This window comes from Stegostoma tigrinum, chromosome 9 (assembly GCF_030684315.1).
Source record: "Stegostoma tigrinum isolate sSteTig4 chromosome 9, sSteTig4.hap1, whole genome shotgun sequence".
Lineage (NCBI taxonomy): Eukaryota > Metazoa > Chordata > Chondrichthyes > Orectolobiformes > Stegostomatidae > Stegostoma > Stegostoma tigrinum.
Window position 1 is genome coordinate 87,980,082 of NC_081362.1, and position 19,007 is coordinate 87,999,088.

Here is a 19,007-nt window from a genome sequence, read left to right on the forward strand (position 1 = left end):
GTATTAAATAATTTCTAGTACTTCTCTGCTACACTCTTTTTCAATTAAGCAATTAAACTTTTAATCAATTTCACAACACACAAGGATATAAATTGAAAAGCCTTACCTTAACAACACACAAGAGTCCTTGGTTAGAGCTCCCGCTCCTTCTGCCGAAACAGGAATGGAGGGCTCCGCCGGTCAAGGTAGGTATTTTCTAATCTTTAAAGCAGAGATTCACCCACCTGTGGGCCTCTGATTGACACTCCCGCTCTTTCTGCTGCGAGCCTATGGACTTTTAATTAGGTTAGAGGAGGAGGGAGGGAGGGCCTCCTGTGTAGGACCTGGGGCTTCGAGGTAAGTGCTTAAATAACAATCACTTACCTTCCCAACTGCCTCTCTGCTCCGACTTCACTTCCGCCCAGCTCCTGCCGCTCTCTGCTGAAGAAAAGCAGATCATGTCCTCCATTATATGCAACAAGACTAGATACTGAAAAACCAGAGTAGACTTTGGGTAACCAGTCTGAGTCTACCCACCCCTCCTGGCCATCTGCCACCAGATTGAACATTGAGCAACCAGACCATGCGTCCCACTCTCTCTGCCATTGACTTGGCCCTGAGCAAACATCATTTGTCTGTTTTAAACCAGGGTGAGCACTGGGCACCCAGACTGTGAATCAGCTCCTTTTTGACACCAGACTCAGCACTGAGCAACTGGACCATGTGTGGCCACTCTCTGCCACTGACGTTGCACTGAGCAAGCATACCATTTTCGTGCTGTGTCTTTAACCAGACTGAATACTAGGCATCCAGACCATGATCCTCCTTCTTTTCTGCCTCCAAACTTAGCACTGAGCAAATAGACCATGTGTTGCCTACTCTGTGTCATTGAATGGTCAGACAGCAACCATACTAATTCCTTGCTCTTTGTTCAGCCAGGCTGGGTACTGACTATCTCTACCATGCCCCACCACTGTCTGCACAAATCTGGACACTGGGCAACTAGACATCTCCTTGGACTCTAAACTAGACTTAATAGCCTTCATCTGATGTCCGGAAGTGTGATCTTGGTAACCTGTCACAGGATCTCCCCTGTGTAACTGTAGCCTATCTTGGTCTGCAATTCACTAAACTGCACCAGGGATTACTTAAGATTTTAACTTCAAACTGGAACTATGGTCTTCTGCTTTTGCATTCATCAGCCCATGACTTCCCTATAATTGAAACCGGAGGAGGAAAATTGTAGGCTGGAGTTACATCGGTGGGAATATTTATCTACATTTGCTAATGCGCTTAAGACAAAAAAAAAATCCAGTATCAGAATCAGGCTGGACAAAGGCAGGGATTGTGGATGAGTTGATTAGATGGTCAGTGGGATCAGAATTGAGATTTCCCAGGGTGGATATGGTAGTTGTAAACCACTTAGATCATGAATGGAATTTTTGGCAAAATGAGTTTACAATCTGTTATCCTGTCAAGGGAGACTTGTGAGCAATGCTGGTCCTTCTTTGTAGTCAGAAAGAGACGTTCACACTGAGTCATTCTGGCTTCTTGTGACTTGCTATGAAGTAATACTGGCAAAAGCACTTTAATGCATTATAGTAGAGATGGTGTCCAGTCCCTCTTTCATATCTGTAAAAATCCATTAGACTTTTCTTTTTGCGCATTTAATAATGCTTCTCATTTTGTTTTTAGAATGTGGGAAAGTACCACTATCCACCAGAGTGCGAAGAATGGTTATTTGAAAGAAATTATTACAGAAAAACATTGTGTTCATTCCTGTACTCCATTGCCACATATTCAACTTGCTTGCTGCTGGAAATATTGTGCTTTCCCTTGTGATAAACAAGTGTGTGTTTGGGATATCCACAATCCTATCCTGCAGGTAATTTTTATTTCAGAGAGATGTGGCTTAAGAGTACAGTGGGTCAAGCATTGCTTTGCTAAGTAGAAGCTGGAATGAAATTAAGTTCATATTAAATCGCAACTGACAATAGTATTAATATAATTGCTGGATTGTGATCAAAACGTTTAAATAAAATGGTCAGTTTTATACTATGTTCTGAGTGGGTGAGCAGGGATGAACTAACACTTGTTCAGCCTCCTTCCTTCGTCCCAGTGAAAGTTTAAGTTTTTTTTTGCATAAAGCTATACCTAACTCCAATTAGAGATAGCGAGAACCGCAGATGCTGGAGTCAATAAAGTGTGGAGATGGAGGAACACAGCAGGTCAGGCAGCATCAGAGGAACAGGAAAGTCAACTTTTCGAGTTTACACCCTTCAATAGTAATTAACTTTTTTTTTCTGAACAATAAAGTGTCAATTGACAGTGTTTTCTTGATTCAAAGAGAGAGGCCAGTTAAACCTGAGGAAAACAATGAAAATGTGAAATCAAGGATATGGCCTTCATACTGTCTCTTAGGCCCACACACAAGTACAAAGTTAAAGGGGGTCCAATGGTGGTAGCAAAGTCAGCCAGCTGGATCTCATACAATATGAGTTCCCTGTTTGGGACTGTTAGTCAGGTTCATTCAGGGAACTCTGGCTGACAAATAAAAAAGAGGAGTGTCAGAGATACTGACACTCTGTTGTCTGAATCTGAGGCAGTACTAAAGTCAATCACTGTTCTTGTGTAAATAAAGGGTGATGTGGTGATGGGATATCAGCTTCTGTGGATTTATTTCAGGAGGCAATGTCCAATGCAAAAGAAGACTAAAGAATATGCAGAGATCGTAGGAACTGCAGATGCTGGAGAATCTGAGATAACAAGGTACAGAGTTGGATGAGCACAGCAGGTCAGGCGCAGGAAGGCTGACGTTTTGGGCCTAGACCCTTCTTCAGAAATGGTTTCGCAGTGGGGTTAAAATTGTTTCAGAGATAGTAGGAACTGCAGATGCTGGAGAATCTGAGATAAGAAGGTGTAGAGATTAGATTACCTACAGTGTGGAAACAGGCCCTTCTGCCCAACAAGTCCACATCGCCCCTTGGAGCATCCACCCAGACCCATCCCCCTATAACCCACACACCCCTGAACACTATGGGCAATTTAGCATGGCCAATCCACCTAGCCTGCACATCTTTGGGAGGAAAGCGGAGCACCTGGAGGAAGCCCATGCAGACACGGGAAGAACGTGCAAACTCTGCACAGACAGTTGCCTGAGACTGGAATTGAACCTGGGTCCCTGGCGCTGTGAGGTTGCAGTGCTAACCACTGAACCACTGTGCCACCCAAAGCCACCCTATGCCACAAAGACAACTGAAGAAATCCAAACTGCAAATTCTTTTGATAACAAGCTGTAGAGCTGGATGAACACAGCAGGTCAAGCAGCATCAGTGGAGCAGGATGGCTGATGTTTCAGGCCTAGACCCTGCTTCAGAAATAGCTGAAGAGGTGTTTAGGTCTGAAACATCAGTCTTCCTGCTTCTCTGATGCTGCTTGACCCGCTGTGTTCATCCAGCTCTACACCTTGTTATCTAAAGAATATGCAATTTAGATTTCTTCGGTTGTCTTTATGGCGTAGGGTTTCAACCTGATGTTGACTAGCTGGTTTTTTGAATGAAGTCAGTCATAGTGAATGTTATAGTTATTTATAATCCTTTATAAGTCTTCACTGTAGCTTTTATTGTGAGAACTAGGTTCAGAAGGAGAAGGATAGAGAGTGTAAAGGCAGCAGCTTCTCTTCAACAACTGTAGCACAGGTGCAACAATCCACCATTTCAGACCCAATGACATAAATTAAAGACATATTTTTAAAATCCAAAAATATACATTATTCATAAAATTTGTAAAGATACATTCCAAAATATTTTAACTTGAATAATATAGAAAATGCAATAAAATTAAACTTCTGTCCATAATGCAGGTTCTATGTTGAAATGTCTCAATATCATTGCAATATTCTTGATATTTCACAATATACATTCATGACAGCATTCAGATTCAGGGATTCTGCACAGTTTATGGCCCCTTGGCATACTATGGCTGAAAGGCCTAGACTGTGGCCTCTCATGTGTCTCTGTGGCTGTTTACCCAAGCTTTAGTACGCCTTTGGCATAGAATCTTGAATTGTGAACTGTGCTAATGAGCAGTACTTGGTTATGGACTCTTGAAAATCAGAAACGTCTGGACTTCTTCATGAAGCTGATGGTTCTGCAACTGTGGTTAATGTTCAGCTCAGTATATGTTGGTGGGATCAGCCAGTAGACCACAAAACACAATGTTGTTGGAACTCTAGTTCCACTGGTAGAATTTACTGATTTTCATTACATAGAACATTACAGCACAGTACAGGCCCTTCGGCCCTCGATGTTGTGCTGACCTGTCATACCAATCTGAAGCCCATCTAACCTACACTATTCCATGTACGTTATTTGGAATTTCCTGCACCATCTATTTTAGGTTAATGCAAACATTCATTGCAATGTTTATGCTCCTTTTTAAATATCAATGGAAGCTATTTTTGAAAAGAAGAATGACTATAAGCTCAAATTAGTACCAAATAGTGGACAGCTTTTATATTTTGGACTAGAATTCACTGCAGACTGGCCTAGGAGTTTTGAAACTTGTTTCACAGCAGATTTTTCAGGTTAGCGAGTTTTGAGAAGATTAGTAGCTCAGGTTGAGATTCTGGATGTGAGTTTGCTTGCTGAGCTGGAAGGTTCGTTTTCAGACGTTTCGTCACCATTCTAGGTAACATCATCAGTGAGCCTCCGACAAAGCGCTGGTGTTATGTCCCGCTTTCTATTTATCTGGTTAGGTTTCCTTGGGTTGCAGGAAAACAACACATACGGACCAAATACTGAACTACAGGAGCAACCATCCCAACACCCACAAACGAAGCTGCATTAGAACATTATTCCAACGAGCCACCACACACTGCGGCACAAAGGAACTACGCAGAGCAGAGGAAAATCACCTATACAGCGTATTCAAAAAGAATGGGTACCCTAAGAACACAGTCCGCCGATTTCTCAGCAACAAACCCAAACAAACAGACAAAACGGGCTCAGAAACCATAACCACTCTCCCCTACATCAAAGACATCTCCGAAATGACTGCCAGACTACTCGGACCCCTTGGCATCAGGGTAGCCCACAAACCCACCAACACACTAAAACAGCAGCTAATGAACTTAAAAGACCCTATACAGACAACAAATAAAACGAACGTCATCTACAAAATACCTTGCAAGAACTGTGACAAACACTACATTGGACAAACTGGCAGGAAGCTAGCCACCAGGATACATGAACATCAACTAGCCACAAAACGACATGACCCACTATCACTCGTATCTTTACACACAGATAAGGAAGGACACCACTTTGATTGGGACAACACATCCATCCTAGGACAAGCCAAACAGAGACACGCACGAGAATTCCTAGTAGCATGGCATTCCAACCGGAACTCCATCAATAAACACATTGATTTGGAGCCAACCTACCATCCCCTGAGAAAAAGAACAGGAAATGACATCACCAACGCAGGAAATGACATCACCAACCCAAGGAAACCTAACCAGATAAATAGAAAGCGGGACATAACACCAGCGCTTCATCGGAGGCTCACTGATGATGTTACCTAGAATGGTGACGAAATGTCTGAAAACTAACCTTCCAGCTCAGCGAGCAAACTCACATCCATTTTTCAGGTTGTTTAAATGCTTACTCTGAATTTCAGCCTCCTGAACTGACCAGCCATATAAATTCTGTGGCTACAAGAGAAAGTCAAAGGCTGGGAATTTTGTAGCAAGCAACTCATCTCATGATTTCTTGAAACCGGATCACCTGTCAGAAATGTGATGGAGTCCACGCTACATGCTTGGATGACTGCAGCTGCAACAAGATTGATGCCATCTAGGACAAGTAGTCCACTTGGTTGGCATCGTGGCCACCAACCTCAACATTTAGTCTTTCCATCAATGATGCATAGTGATAGCAGTGTGTAACACATGCTAGATTTACAGCAGCAATGCCCCAAAACTCCTTCGACAGCACCTTTTAAACCTGCAGTCTTTACTATCTAAAAGGGCAAGGGCAACAAATGCTTGGGCACATCATCATCACTTCCATTCATGTGCCATCCTGAACTGGAAATGTATCACCATGTATCCGTCACGGAGTCAAAATCCTATAACTCCCTCAGTAACATCACTGTGAGTGTACCTACCGTCCACAGAATGCAGTGGTTGTAAAAGATGGCTCACCATCACCTTCTTGAAAGCAATTAGGTTTGGGCAATAAAAGGACAAACTAATGCATCTACACCCCGTGAATGAACAAAACATAAGTTGGCAATAAAATTACATAAAATGTCTCAGCACCATGCAAAGTTCCCAAATAGTCAGTGAAAACAGAATTAGTTTACTTGGTTGCTGAGGGATAGATTTTCAGCTTGCTGCTTGGGTTTAAAATACATTGCAGGTTTATCATCCATCATTGAAATTAATTTTAATGACTGTAAAAATTGAGCTGATTATATAGTGGGTTATTGATCAACACTTCCACTGTATATGCCTACGTGGCAAATTGAAAATCCAATCTGTATTGTTGAGTGACTGTGATAATGTAAGTAACACTATAATAAAATGTGAGGCTGGATGAACACAGCAGGCCCAGCAGCATCTCAGGAGCACAAAAGCTGACGTTTTGGGCCTAGACCCTGCTCTCTGATGAAGGGTCTAGGCCCGAAACGTCAGCTATTGTGCTCCTGAGATGCTGCTGGGCCTGCTGTGTTCATCCAGCCTCACATTTTATTATCTTGGATTCTCCAGCATCCGCAGTACCCATTATCACTAAGTAACACTATAAGTGGTTTCTGATACAACCTAGATATTATTAAGCAGAACAATTTGTCATATCTGATCCCAATTATACAAAAACACAAAATAATCTCCTATCACTTCTTGAATAACTGCACATATTGTCCAGCCCATATATTAATCACAGTTTGTAATGACTGAGTGCTTTCCGTTATTGGCTAAACTCGTCTTTTGCTTAACTTGACCTTCCCAATCTATGTACTCGTGTCATTGTTTAATTTGAAGTAGTGGCTTGGAATTGATTTTGGAGCATTTCGTTCTTAATACCATCATGCTAGGCTAGGTCCAAAATTTCCTGTGGTGCAGGTTGTCCTCTGCCAGAAATGAAAATGCACTACCACCAAAGGGTACCATCCAGTTGGCTACTGTCTTTTGCCATTGTTCCTTGGCTTTAGACATTGTTTACTTTGATCCTCTTTTCCATTATTGTGCAGAACAGGGCTATGATCTATGGAGAGACCATTTCGGCTGCTCGTTCATCTAAATGCATGGGGTCCCAAACATTTTTCAGGTCTCTGTAAGGAAAATTTAAAAATTATTCACAACAAATTTGAGAAATCTCAGCTGTACTGATATCAATAAATATAAATTTATGTTGGCGTTTTAATGATGTAAATACAGATGACATGCTCAAGCTGGCCTTTAGTAGGAGGTGGAGCATTTAAATGGTTGGCTGTGGGTTTTTCACATATTTTGAAGCATCACAAATGATATAAGAAATTTAGCATGCATCAGTGTCTCAGTACAAATTCAGTAACGTGAATTTCTGTTAATAAAATGTGAGCCTAGATGAACACAGCAGGCCCAGCAGCATCCCAGGAGCACAAAAGCTGATGTTTCAGGCCTAGACCCTTCATCAGAGAGGGGGATGGGGTGAGGGTTCTGAATAAATAGGGAGAGAGGGGGAGGCGGACCGAAGATGGAGAGAAAAGAAGATAGGTGGAGAGGAGAGTATAGGTAGGGAGGGGATAGGTCAGTCCAGGGAAGACGGACAGGTCAAGGAGGTGGGATGAGGTTAGTAGGTAGGAAATGGAGGTGCGGCTTTGGGTGGGAGGAAGGGATAGGTGAGAGGAAGAACAGGTTGGGGAGGCAGAGACAGGGTGGACCAGTTTTGGGATGCAGTGGGTGGAGGAGAAGAGCTGGGCTGGTTGTGTGGTGCAGTGGGGGGAGGGGACGAACTGGGCTGGTTTTGGGATGCGGTGGGGGAAGGGGAGATTTTGAAGCTGGTGAAGTCCACATTGATACCATTGGGCTGCAGGGTTCCCAAGCGGAATATGAGTTGCTGTTCCTGCAACCTTTGGGTGGCATCATTGTGGCACTGCAGGAGGCCCATGATGGACATGTCATCTAAAGAATGGGAGTGGGAGTGGAAATGGTTTGCGACTGGGAGGTGCAGTTGTTTATTGCGAACGGAGCGGAAGTGTTCTGCAAAGCGGTCCCCAAGCCTCCGCTTGGTTTCCCCAATGTAGAGGAAGCCACATCGGGTACAGTGGATGCAATATACCACATTGGCATGGTGTTGTATACTGCATCCACACAACCAGCCCAGCTCTTCCCCTCCACCCACTGCATCCCAAAACCAGTCCAACCTGTCTCTGCCTCCCTAACCTGTTCTTCCTCTCTCCCATCCCTTCCTCCCACCTCAAGCTGTACCTCCATCTCCTACCTACTAACCTCATCCCACCTTCATCAAGGGTCTAGGCCCGAAATGTCAGCTTTTGTGCTCCTGAGATGCTGCTTGGCTTGCTGTGTTCATGCAGCTTCACACTTTGTTATCTTGGAACAAAGATCAATCTTGTTTGTTTAGAACCAAGTTTGTTTGACTGCCTCAGTTGAACAGGAAGTAAGTTAAAATGGCAAAAAAGCCTCACATTTTCATAGTGCAATTAATCCAGAATCTTTCCATCATAGTTAATTGATGGTATTCTATTCAGTGTTCTATTCTATTCTATGTTCTGCACTTGGAATATTCTGAATGCACTGGTTTAAGTCAGTATTCTTATTTAAGTCTCAAGTAATGCATAATTCCATGCATCTATTTTCTGTAGACCCTGGAGTTAAAAGGCCACCATCAATTAATTACTGCACTAGCATTTGGAAACCACAATGAACCAACACTTCTGTGTTCTGCAGCTGAAGATTATGCCATTATATGGGATGTGGAAGCATGTCGAATGAGTTTACAACAAGGTTAAACATTTTTCTAATATTTTGCAATGAATTTTAAAATAGCTCTGATTCCTTGACTTATCCCATATCTGTTTTATATGAAATAGGTTATTGGCTAGGATTATAACACCAAGGATTAGTAATTATTCTTTATGTGCACAGTGAGAAAGATGGAGTTATTTAATCATGAAATCTAGATACAGAGAAAAGCAATTTATACTTGGATAGCCTGGTGCAATGACATGAGATCATGCTATTGCCTGGGTAAGTTGTACAGTTGTTAAGACAATGAGAAATCATAGAAAAATCTGTGTCGAGATAGAATCAGAATGAGTTGACCATGATGGTGCAAAGTGGATAACAGTGAATCAACAGTATCTCTCCCAAGAGATGATAGGAACTGCAGATGCTGGAGAATCCGAAATAACAAGGTGTAGAGCTGGATGAACACAGCAGGCCAAGCAGCATCACAGGAGCAGGAAGGTTGACGTTTCAGGCCTGGACCCTCTACCTTGTTATCGCAGCATCTCTCCCAAATTTTGTTTCCATTTTATGCAATAATTTGCAACCATCTACTTCACACTATCACACAAAGACAAATGACCCCAAATGTTGTGAATAATCTGTACTTCTTCTTTGAGTATAAAGTATGTCCTGTCATTACGAAAGGAAATCCTCATCTTCTAATGGGACACAGGGATAGTGCAGGAAACTGGTGCTGAAGTAGAAGATCAACCATGATTTCACTGAATGTGGGAGCAGGCTCACAGGGTTATCTGGCATACTCCTGCTCCAATTTCTTATGTTCTATGTTAATCATGAGGAGTAATGCAATACCCTTCTCACTGCCTGAAGAGATTGTCTTCAGCCGTTATTTCCTGTTTTCTCCCCGTTGTCAGTTTTTTGATCCAATGTGCTAACCTACATCTAATCTTTTCTTTTGGTGTTGTCTTCTCTGTGGGACCGATTTTCAAATATCTTCTGCAATTCTATTCAGAATATAGAACATAGAAATGTACAGCACAGTACAGGCCCTTTGGCCCACAATGTTGTGATGTGGAATAATCCTAATCCAAAAATAAAATAACCTAACCTACATTCCCCTCAATTCACTGCTGTCCATGTGCATGTCCAGCAGTCACTTAAATGTCACTAATGACTCCGCTTCCATGACTACGACTGGTAAACTATTCCATGCGCTCACAACTCTCTGGGTGAAGAGCCTCCATCTAACGTCTCTTCTATACCTTCCTCCTAACACCTTAAAACTATGACCCCTCGTGGCAGTCAATCCTGCCCTGGGGAAAAGTCTCTGGCTATTGACTCTATCCATGCCTCTCATTACCTTGTACACCTCAATCAGTTCACCTCTCTTCCTCCTTCTCTCCAGAGAGAAAAGTCCGAGCTCAGTCAACCTCTCCTCGTAAGACAAGCCCTCCTCGTAAGACAAGCCCTCCAGTCCAGGCAGCATCCTGGTAAACCTCCTTTGCACCCTCTCCAAAGCCTCCACATCTTTCCTATAATAGGGCAACCAGACTGGACACAATATTTCAAGTGTGGTCTCACCAGAGTTTTGTAGAGCTGCTGCATAACCTTGCGAATGTAGAAAGAATTACTTGTCTCTAAAACCTTGGGTTAATGACTGTATCTATTTTTGTTTGTGTGGTTGTAATTTTTGACTTGATACTTGCAGGCTTGGTCCCAAGAGGAACTATTATAGGAACTCTGCTAGGAAAAGTTTTATATTTATGTTTCAGTCCAGATGACCAAACATTGGCAACCTGCGCAGACAACAAAATCTATGTGTTGAGCTGCAAGGTGAGTTTAAAAACAATATCATAATTGCTTACCCTATTTTAGAGCTCAGTGATACTGAATTATTGGGGTCACTTTTAACTTCCAGAACGGTTCAAGTTGGACAACAGGTGAGTGCAGAGTGCATCGGCCCTGTATAATTTTAATTGCCAAGCTTATCTGTATTTGCTTGTCTGCTGCTCATCAAAAATAGGTAGAAGGTAGCAGCTGGCTGCTTGGTTTAACCAGTCACTGAACAACTGGCTGCCACCAAACGTTTGTGGGGATGGAGTTGTAGTGACTGTAACAGGTCACTGGACTCGAAACATTAGCTCTGTTTTTCTCTCTTCAGATGCTGCCAGACCTGCTGAGTTTCTCCAGCACTTTCTGCTTTTCTATCACATTTCCAGCATCTGTTGTTCTTTGTTTTGACCAAAGTAAGGGGGTTAGAGAATGTCTTGCAGAAGGGAAAGGGTGAATTGTCTGCAAAATGAAGGCAGTGAACCTTATGCCAGAAATCTGGACTTAAGAGCAGAAGAACTGGTCTCTGTATCCAGGATCCAGAGACGGAAAGTGGTAGGAAGTGTGTTTCAATTGGTGGAGTAATATTCTATTTCATTCAGGCAGAAAACCCAGATCATTTTGTCACCAAACCTCTCCCTACATTTCTACACTTGAATAGGGGGTTGTTTCTGAAATAGATGAAGAAGAGAACAGGAAGTATTTGTCAAATGGTGACTGCTAGTTATAGAACATAGAACATTACAGCACAGTACAGGCCCTTTGGCCCTCGAGGTTGTGCCGACCTGTCATACCGATCTCAAGCCCCTCTAAAGTACACTATTCCATGTACGTCCATATGCTTATCCAATGACGACTTAAATGTACCCAAAGTTGGCGAATCTACTACCGTTGCAGGCAAAGCATTCCATTCCTTTACTACTCTCTGAGTAAAGAAACTACCTCTGACATCTGTCCTATATCTTTCACTCCTCAATTTAAAGCTATGCCCCCTGGTGCTCGCCGTCACCATCCTAGGAAAAAGGCTCTCCCTATCCACCCTATCTAACCCTCTGATTATTTTATATGTTTCAATTAAGTCACTCTCAACCTTCTTCTCTCTAATGAAAACAGCCTCAAGTCCCTCAGCCTTTCCTCGAAAGACCTTCCCTCCATACCAGGCAACATCCTAGTAAATCTCCTCTGCACCCTTGCCAAAGCTTCCACATCCTTCTTATAATGCGGTGACCAGAACTGTACACAATACTCCAAGTGTGGCCGCACCAGAGTTTTGTACAGCTTCACCATAAGCTCTTGGTTCCAGAACTCAATCCCTCTATTAATAAAAGCTAAAACACTGTATGCCTTCTTAACAGCCCTGTCAACCTGGGTGGCAACTTTCAAGGATCTGTGTACGTGGACACCGAGATCTCTCTGCTCATCTACACTACCAAGAATCTTACCATTAGCCCAGTACTTTGCCTTCCGGTTACTCCTACCAAAGTGCATCACCTCACACTTGCCTGCATTAAACTCTATTTGCCACCTCTCAGCCCAGCTCAGCTTATCTATGTCTCTCTGCAACCTACAGCATCCTTCGTCACTATCCACAACTCCACCGACCTGAGTGTCGTCTGCAAATTTACTAACCCATCCTTCTACGCCCTCATCCAGGTCATTTATAAAAATGACAAACAGCAGTGGACCCAACACCGACCCTTGCGGTACACCACTAGTAACTAGTCTCCAGGATGAACATTTCCCATCAACTACCACCCTCTGTCTTCTTTCAGCAAGCCAATTCCCGATCCAAACTGCTATATCTCCCACAATTCCATTCCTCCGCATTTTGTACAATAGCCTATTGTGGGGAACCTTATTGAACGCCTTGCTGAAATCCATATACACCACATCAACTGATTTACTCTCATCTACCTGTTTGGTCACCTTCTCAAAGAACTCAATAAGGTTTGTGAGGCACGACCTTCCCTTCACAAAACCGTGCTGACTATCCCTAATCAACTTATTCTTTTCTAGATGATTATAAATCCTATTCGTTATAACCTTTTCCAACACTTTACCAACAACTGAGGTGAGGCTCACTAGTCTATAATTACCAGGGTTGTCTCTACTCCCCTTCTTGAACGGGGAACCACATTTGCTATCCTCCAGTCGTCTGGCACTATTCCTGTAGACAATGAGGAGTTAAAGATCAATGCCAAAGGCTCGGCAATCTCCTCCCTGGCTTCCCAGAGGATCCGAGGATAAATCCCATCCGGCCCAGGGGACCTATCTATCTTCACCCTCTGTAGGATTTCTAACACCTCTTCCTTGTGAACCTCAAACCCACCTAGTCTAGTAGCCTGTATCTCAGTATTCTCCTCGACAACATTGTCGTTTTCTGGAGTGAATACTGTTGAAAAATATTCATTTGGCACTTCCCCTATCTCATCTGACTCCACACACAACTTACCACTACTATCCTTGATTGGGCCTCATCTTACTTTCGTCATTCTTTTATTCCTTAAGTACCTATAGAAAGCCTTAGGGTTTACCCTGATCCTATCCGCCAACAACTTCTCATGTCTCCTCCTGGATCTTCTGAGCTCTCTCATTAGGTCTTTCCTGGAGAGAAAGACTTCATTGAAACTGCCGATTATACAATAAGACTCAATCATAATATTAATAAACCTCTTCATTTTCACCAGTGTGGCATTTGAATTCACACAATAAGTCAGTTTTCTGAGTTCACAGAGTCCCTACAGTGTGGGAGTAGGCCATTCAGCCCATCAAGTCCACACTGACAGTCTGAAAAGCATCCCACCCAGAACCACACCGGACACAATGGGCAATTTAGCATAGCCAATCCACCTAACCTGCACATCTTTGGACTGTGGGAAGAACCGGAGCACCCGAAAGAAACCCAGAGGAAATAGGGAGAATGTGCAAACTCCACATGGACAGTCACTTGAGGCCAGGATTGAACCCAGGCCCCTGGTGCTGTGAGGCAGCAGTGCTAACCACTGAGTCACCACTCTGCCCCAGAGTTACCTGACTGTTATTTCAAAATCAGTGGTGTACTGCATATAATTTGAATATAATTAGCCATAAGCTGGCAGAACAGGGCTTAAGAACACTACATTGGTAACACTTTATTATTGTGCTATTATAATCATATTGTGGTTAACCATGGAGTCCACTCATTCCATCATATCTGTGTCAGTTCTCTGCAAGAGAAACTCAGCTATTACCACTCGCCTATGTTTTTTCAATGCATTTATTTAAATCTTCAGTTAATTATCTTATTCTGTTTTGAAAGGCATGATTGACTCTGAATCCACTGCACTTTAAGGCAGTGCATTCCAGATCCAAACGATTCACTGCGTCAAAATGATTTTCCTCAAGTTGCTTTTGGTTCTTTTACCATTCACATTAAATCAATGCCCTTTCGGTCACAGCCCTTCCATTAATGAAAACAGTTTCTCCCACCTACTCTGTCCACACTCCTCATGATTTTAACCACTTCTTTGAAATCCCCTCTCAAGCTTCGAAGGAGAACTTGTCCATCTTTTTCAGTCAACCCACATAATTGAAATCTCTCATCCCTGGAGATAGTGGGAACTGCAGATGCTAGAGAATCCAATATAACAAAGTGTGGAGCTGGATGAACACAACAGGCCAAGCAGCATCTTAGGAGCCCGAAACGTCAGCCTTTGTGCCCCTAAGATGCTGCTTGGCCTGCTGTGTTCATCCAGCTCCACACTTTGTTATCTCTCACACCCGGAACTATTCATAAAATTCTTTCTTATGCCCTTGGCAAATCTTTGTATCCTTTCTAAAGTGTGATGCCCTGAATTGGACATAGTGCTCTAGTTGAGACGATATTAAGGTTCACCATAACTTCTTTGATTTTGTACTCTGCACTGCTACTTATAAAAGTCAGGATTCCATATGTCTTTTTAACCGCTTTCTTAATCTGCCATGCTATGTTCAATGATTTGTGCATGCAGCTCTCTGGGTATCCATGGTCTTGCACCCCTTTTTCTCGTTTGTTCCTCATTCCTCATTCTTCCCATCAAAATATATCACTTTACACTTGAATGCGTAAACTTTCATAAACTGTGTATCCTCATTGCATCAAGCTGTTATGCATATTTAATGAATTAAAATAATGATCTAAATCTTATCTGTTTTTCTTATGTATGCTTAAAGAAAGTTAACCATCAAGATTTTTTAAAATAAATTGTTAATGATAAATAAATATAACTTTTTAACATTAATATTCAGATGATAAGTTATTAGGTTAAAAAGAGAAATTCATAATCTTGTGAAACTGGCCTATTTATATGGCAGTGTTTAATGCTCCATTAGCAGGAAGATATTTTGGCAATCTTAGAAGGTCATCTTGGTGTCGTAACGGCTGCAGAATTTTGTCCTTGGCAGTTGAACATACTTGTATCGATCTCTGAAGATAGGACTTTTAAGGTATGGAGTTTCCAGTTTTTACACTTCTTCAATATATGAAGTTATTTTTCTTGTAGAAAAATTGTCTCAATTTATTATTTCCTGCCTTGATGCTCTCAATCAGAAAACATATTCAATTTTCACCCTAAACGTGTCCAACTCCCACTCATTTCTCATAGTATCACTTGTTTTGTTACTGTCTATTTTCCAGGCTCCAAAGACAAGTTATTCACTTCACAGATAACAAAGTGTGAAGCTGGATGAACACAGCAGGCCAAGCAGCATCTCAGGAGCACAAAAGCTGACGTTTCGGGCCTAGACCCTTCATCAGAGAGGGGGTTGGGGAGAGGGTTCTGGAATAAATAGAGAGAGAGGGGGAGGCGGACCGAAGATGGAGAGAAAAGAAGATAGGTGAAGAGGAGAGTATAGATGGGGAGGTAGGGAGGGGATAGGTCAGTCCAGGGAAGACGTACAGGTCAAGGGGGCGGGATGAGGTTAGTAGGTAGGAAATGGAGGTGTGGCTTGAGGTGGGTGGAAGGGATGGGTGAGAGGCTTTGCCTCTTTTATTTGTTATTTCTATCTCTGCGTAACTAAATTCAAACCATAACTACAAATAGTATTTTTGCCTGTGATCGCAATTAAAGTGCCCCTGTCCATTTCTGGTTAAATTATGCTGCAATTTCCGTTTCAATAGCCACTTCTGGTAGAGCAATAAAAATTCGAAGTGCACTGTCCTTGACAAAACATCTATATACAACTCCTTCGCACTGAATCAATGGGGGAGAAATTCAGCTCAACATGCATCTATTTATTGTCTGAAAAGCTGGGGGCCAGGACTCCAAAATTGCCTGGTGAAAGGGCTGTGTTCTTCTCAGTTGTCTTGTTGATAGCCAAAGCTTGTCTAATGCTATATATAGGCAGGCTTGTAAATGGGCAGGCTGCTTGTAGGACCCCAGTGCAAAAATAAAAAGCACATTGTGCCGAGCCCTCCCATTTGTACTGAGGTCTTGAATGACCTAATCCCTATTCTTTGAAGAGACCATTGCAGGCCAGTCAAGAAACTCCTTCTCAAAGTCGTTTTGATAGAGAAAATCCATTCCAATTGGCAACAAAAGTGGAGGAAATTATATTCTTTTCTGCATGGGAGTTGGTCTGACATATAATGCACTGCCTGGAAAGGATGATGAAGACAGGTTCAATTGTAACCTTCAGCGGGAATTGTGCATATATTTAATGTTATCTAATTCCTCCTTAACACAAGTTGGATAACTCCAAGCAGAAAGTTATGAATGAGTTTGCCCAGATTCCCACAATAACAAAGCAATCAAATCACAATAAATGTAATGTGAAACAGCCCTAACTTTATTAGGAAACAAGTTACAATAGCTTTATTTAGCCCCTTAAGCTTACTATAATTATTGAATCTATTGTAGCTTTATGCAGTCGCTTTCTCTCTGACTCTGGGACTGCGTAGCTGCTTTTTCTCTTTCTCTCTCTCTGTTTTTCTGGATGGCTAGCAGAGGCCTTTTGCCATGCTGGCTGGTTTGGAAGGCCTCCAGATGATTCAAGAGTGTGGTCTGCAGGTGAACCCTGATTCTTATCTTTTTAAATTGTTTTCTGGAACTTTCTATAGTTCTGGCCAATCTGAGAGACTCACACAATAGTTTGAAACCGTGTCAATTATTTGGGGGCCGCCACTGTTTGTTTCTTTGTATAGCAGGACCTGGTGCCTTTCTGTCTAGGCCCTCCTTTGTTTAGCAAGATAAATTGTTGGGGATATGTCTGTCCAGGATAACTGTTGCCTTTTACATTATGCTAATGTCATTAGCACCTGGGTGCTGTGTTTGCACAGTGTCGGGTGTGTGGGTTTTGTGACTGCAGCATTTTACTTGGCTAATGTACCCCATCATCTCTTGCTGTTAGGCCAAATTAGCAGTTTATCTGTGTTTTAACAACCAGGAGGCTGCTACATTAAAAAGAGGCATTTGCAAAGTTGCAGAGAAGGAGCAAGGAAGGGCGATTAATTGGGTAACTCATTCAGAAACCTGGTGCAGGCATGTTTGTGCTATACCTGTTTATAATTCTATAAAACTTACCATATCATGAAACCAAAAGGGGTAAACAAGAGTAAAAATACTGAGGATTGACAACAGCCTGAATTCCAGCCTCCCCTGCGTGCAGACTGATTCAATGCCAGAGCCACTCAAATTTGACAGGGCTGCAACCCAGCAAATTGCCTCGTGACAGTCCTTTAGCACCTTCAGTTCATTGTAGCTCCCTTCTAGTGAGAACTGAGGCTGAATTTGTCTTAGGTGTAGAGAAGTTCCACTGTTAGCATACATCCTGCTGATGTAGAATCTCCACTCTTATTACAATGTTTTCAAACATTGTGTTAACTTTAAAACTGATATTGTATTAGATTCCCCTATTAATTTTCACAAAAGACTCATTTTATTAGCCCTTCCAGATATCATTCCTGTTGAACCCTTCATTTGGTTCCAATATTCTTTGTATATTAGGGAATTCAGGACTACATACTATACTCCCAATTATCATTGTCTTGTGCAGATTCAACATTACCTCATGGTGTTCATCTCAGAAGCAGGGTTAATAGCAACTTATGAAGATCACAGATAGAAGAGCAGAAGTTGGCCATTTAATAGTCTGCTGTGCCATTTAGTGAGATCATGATTGATCTGATAATCAACTCCACTTGCCTGCCATTTTCCCTTAACACTTGATTCCCTTGCTGATTAAAACTCTGTCTGTTTCAGTCTTGATCAGCCAATTTATCAAACCAACTCCATGATCAGACTCAGAATCAATTTAGTGAGCAATCCTGAAGCACCAGTTCAAATCTTGGCATTTTTTGATATTGAGAGATAGTAAAAACTGCCAGTGCTGGAGTCAGAGATAACACAGTGTGGAGCTGGAGGAACACAGCAGGCCAGGCAGCATCAGAGGAGCAGGAAAGTTGATGTTTCAGGTCTGGACCCTTTTTCTGAAAAAATGTCAACTTTCCTGCTCCTCTGAAGCTGCCTGGCCTGCAGTGTTCCTCCAACTCCACACTCTGTTATCTCTTTTTTTGATATTGTTTTGTTTACATTGTGGATCCTCGTGTAGCCAGAACAGCATAAACTCATGAAAGCTTGCCACAGTTGAAGAATGTATATCCAAGTGTCATAATGTTACCTAATTACTGGAAGAGTACCTTAAGTACAAAACACTTCATTGGCTTGGAATGTCACCATGAGTTGCTCAACCTCCCAAGCACCAGAAAAGGTGACTGTTTGCTGTTCATGCTGCTGTTTGGAAAAGTTGTAGCTAATTAGAATTAGTTTAGGGATTCACTCACCAGTTATAGCTGATGCACATCCACATTGTAAAATCACTTATAATTTATACTGCCAGATTCACTCAATGTGTGATAAAGGGCACTTATTTTGCTGAAGTTGAGTTTGAGGAAGAGCAACTCTGTCAGTAGTGTTTAGAGGACTATTAAATGCATTCAGAGCAAGAAAGTCAAGTTTTCTGTCATAAACCCTGCAGAACTTAGATCTGTTGTTCATTATTGTAGAATTGCAAGATTGCAAAACTAAACTGCAGACAGTTGCCAGCAAAATACACCCCCCCGAATCCCCACCACCTCCATCCTGCTGTCCAATCTAGCTGGGCACTGACTGAAATTATTGTGTCCTGAAAGTTAAATATTACTTTGGTTCTTGATTGGTACCTGAAGTGTGCCTAAAGCAGGGAGTTGGTCAGCTCAGTTGGCTGG

At 42.2% G+C, this 19,007-nt stretch overlaps 1 protein-coding gene across 1 annotated transcript in view; it reads left to right on the forward strand.

Annotated features, from left to right (window-relative positions):
- The first annotated feature begins 1,581 nt into the window (after positions 1 to 1,581).
- Positions 1,582 to 19,007, forward strand: part of wdr27 (WD repeat domain 27) — a 388,848-nt gene continuing 371,422 nt past the window's right edge. The window contains exons 1-4 of the mRNA XM_059648854.1: positions 1,582 to 1,864; positions 8,851 to 8,992; positions 10,665 to 10,789; positions 15,137 to 15,250. Of these exons, the coding sequence (XP_059504837.1) occupies positions 1,676 to 1,864; positions 8,851 to 8,992; positions 10,665 to 10,789; positions 15,137 to 15,250 (570 nt within the window). The 5' untranslated portion in view covers positions 1,582 to 1,675. The remainder of the gene's footprint in view (positions 1,865 to 8,850; positions 8,993 to 10,664; positions 10,790 to 15,136; positions 15,251 to 19,007) is intronic.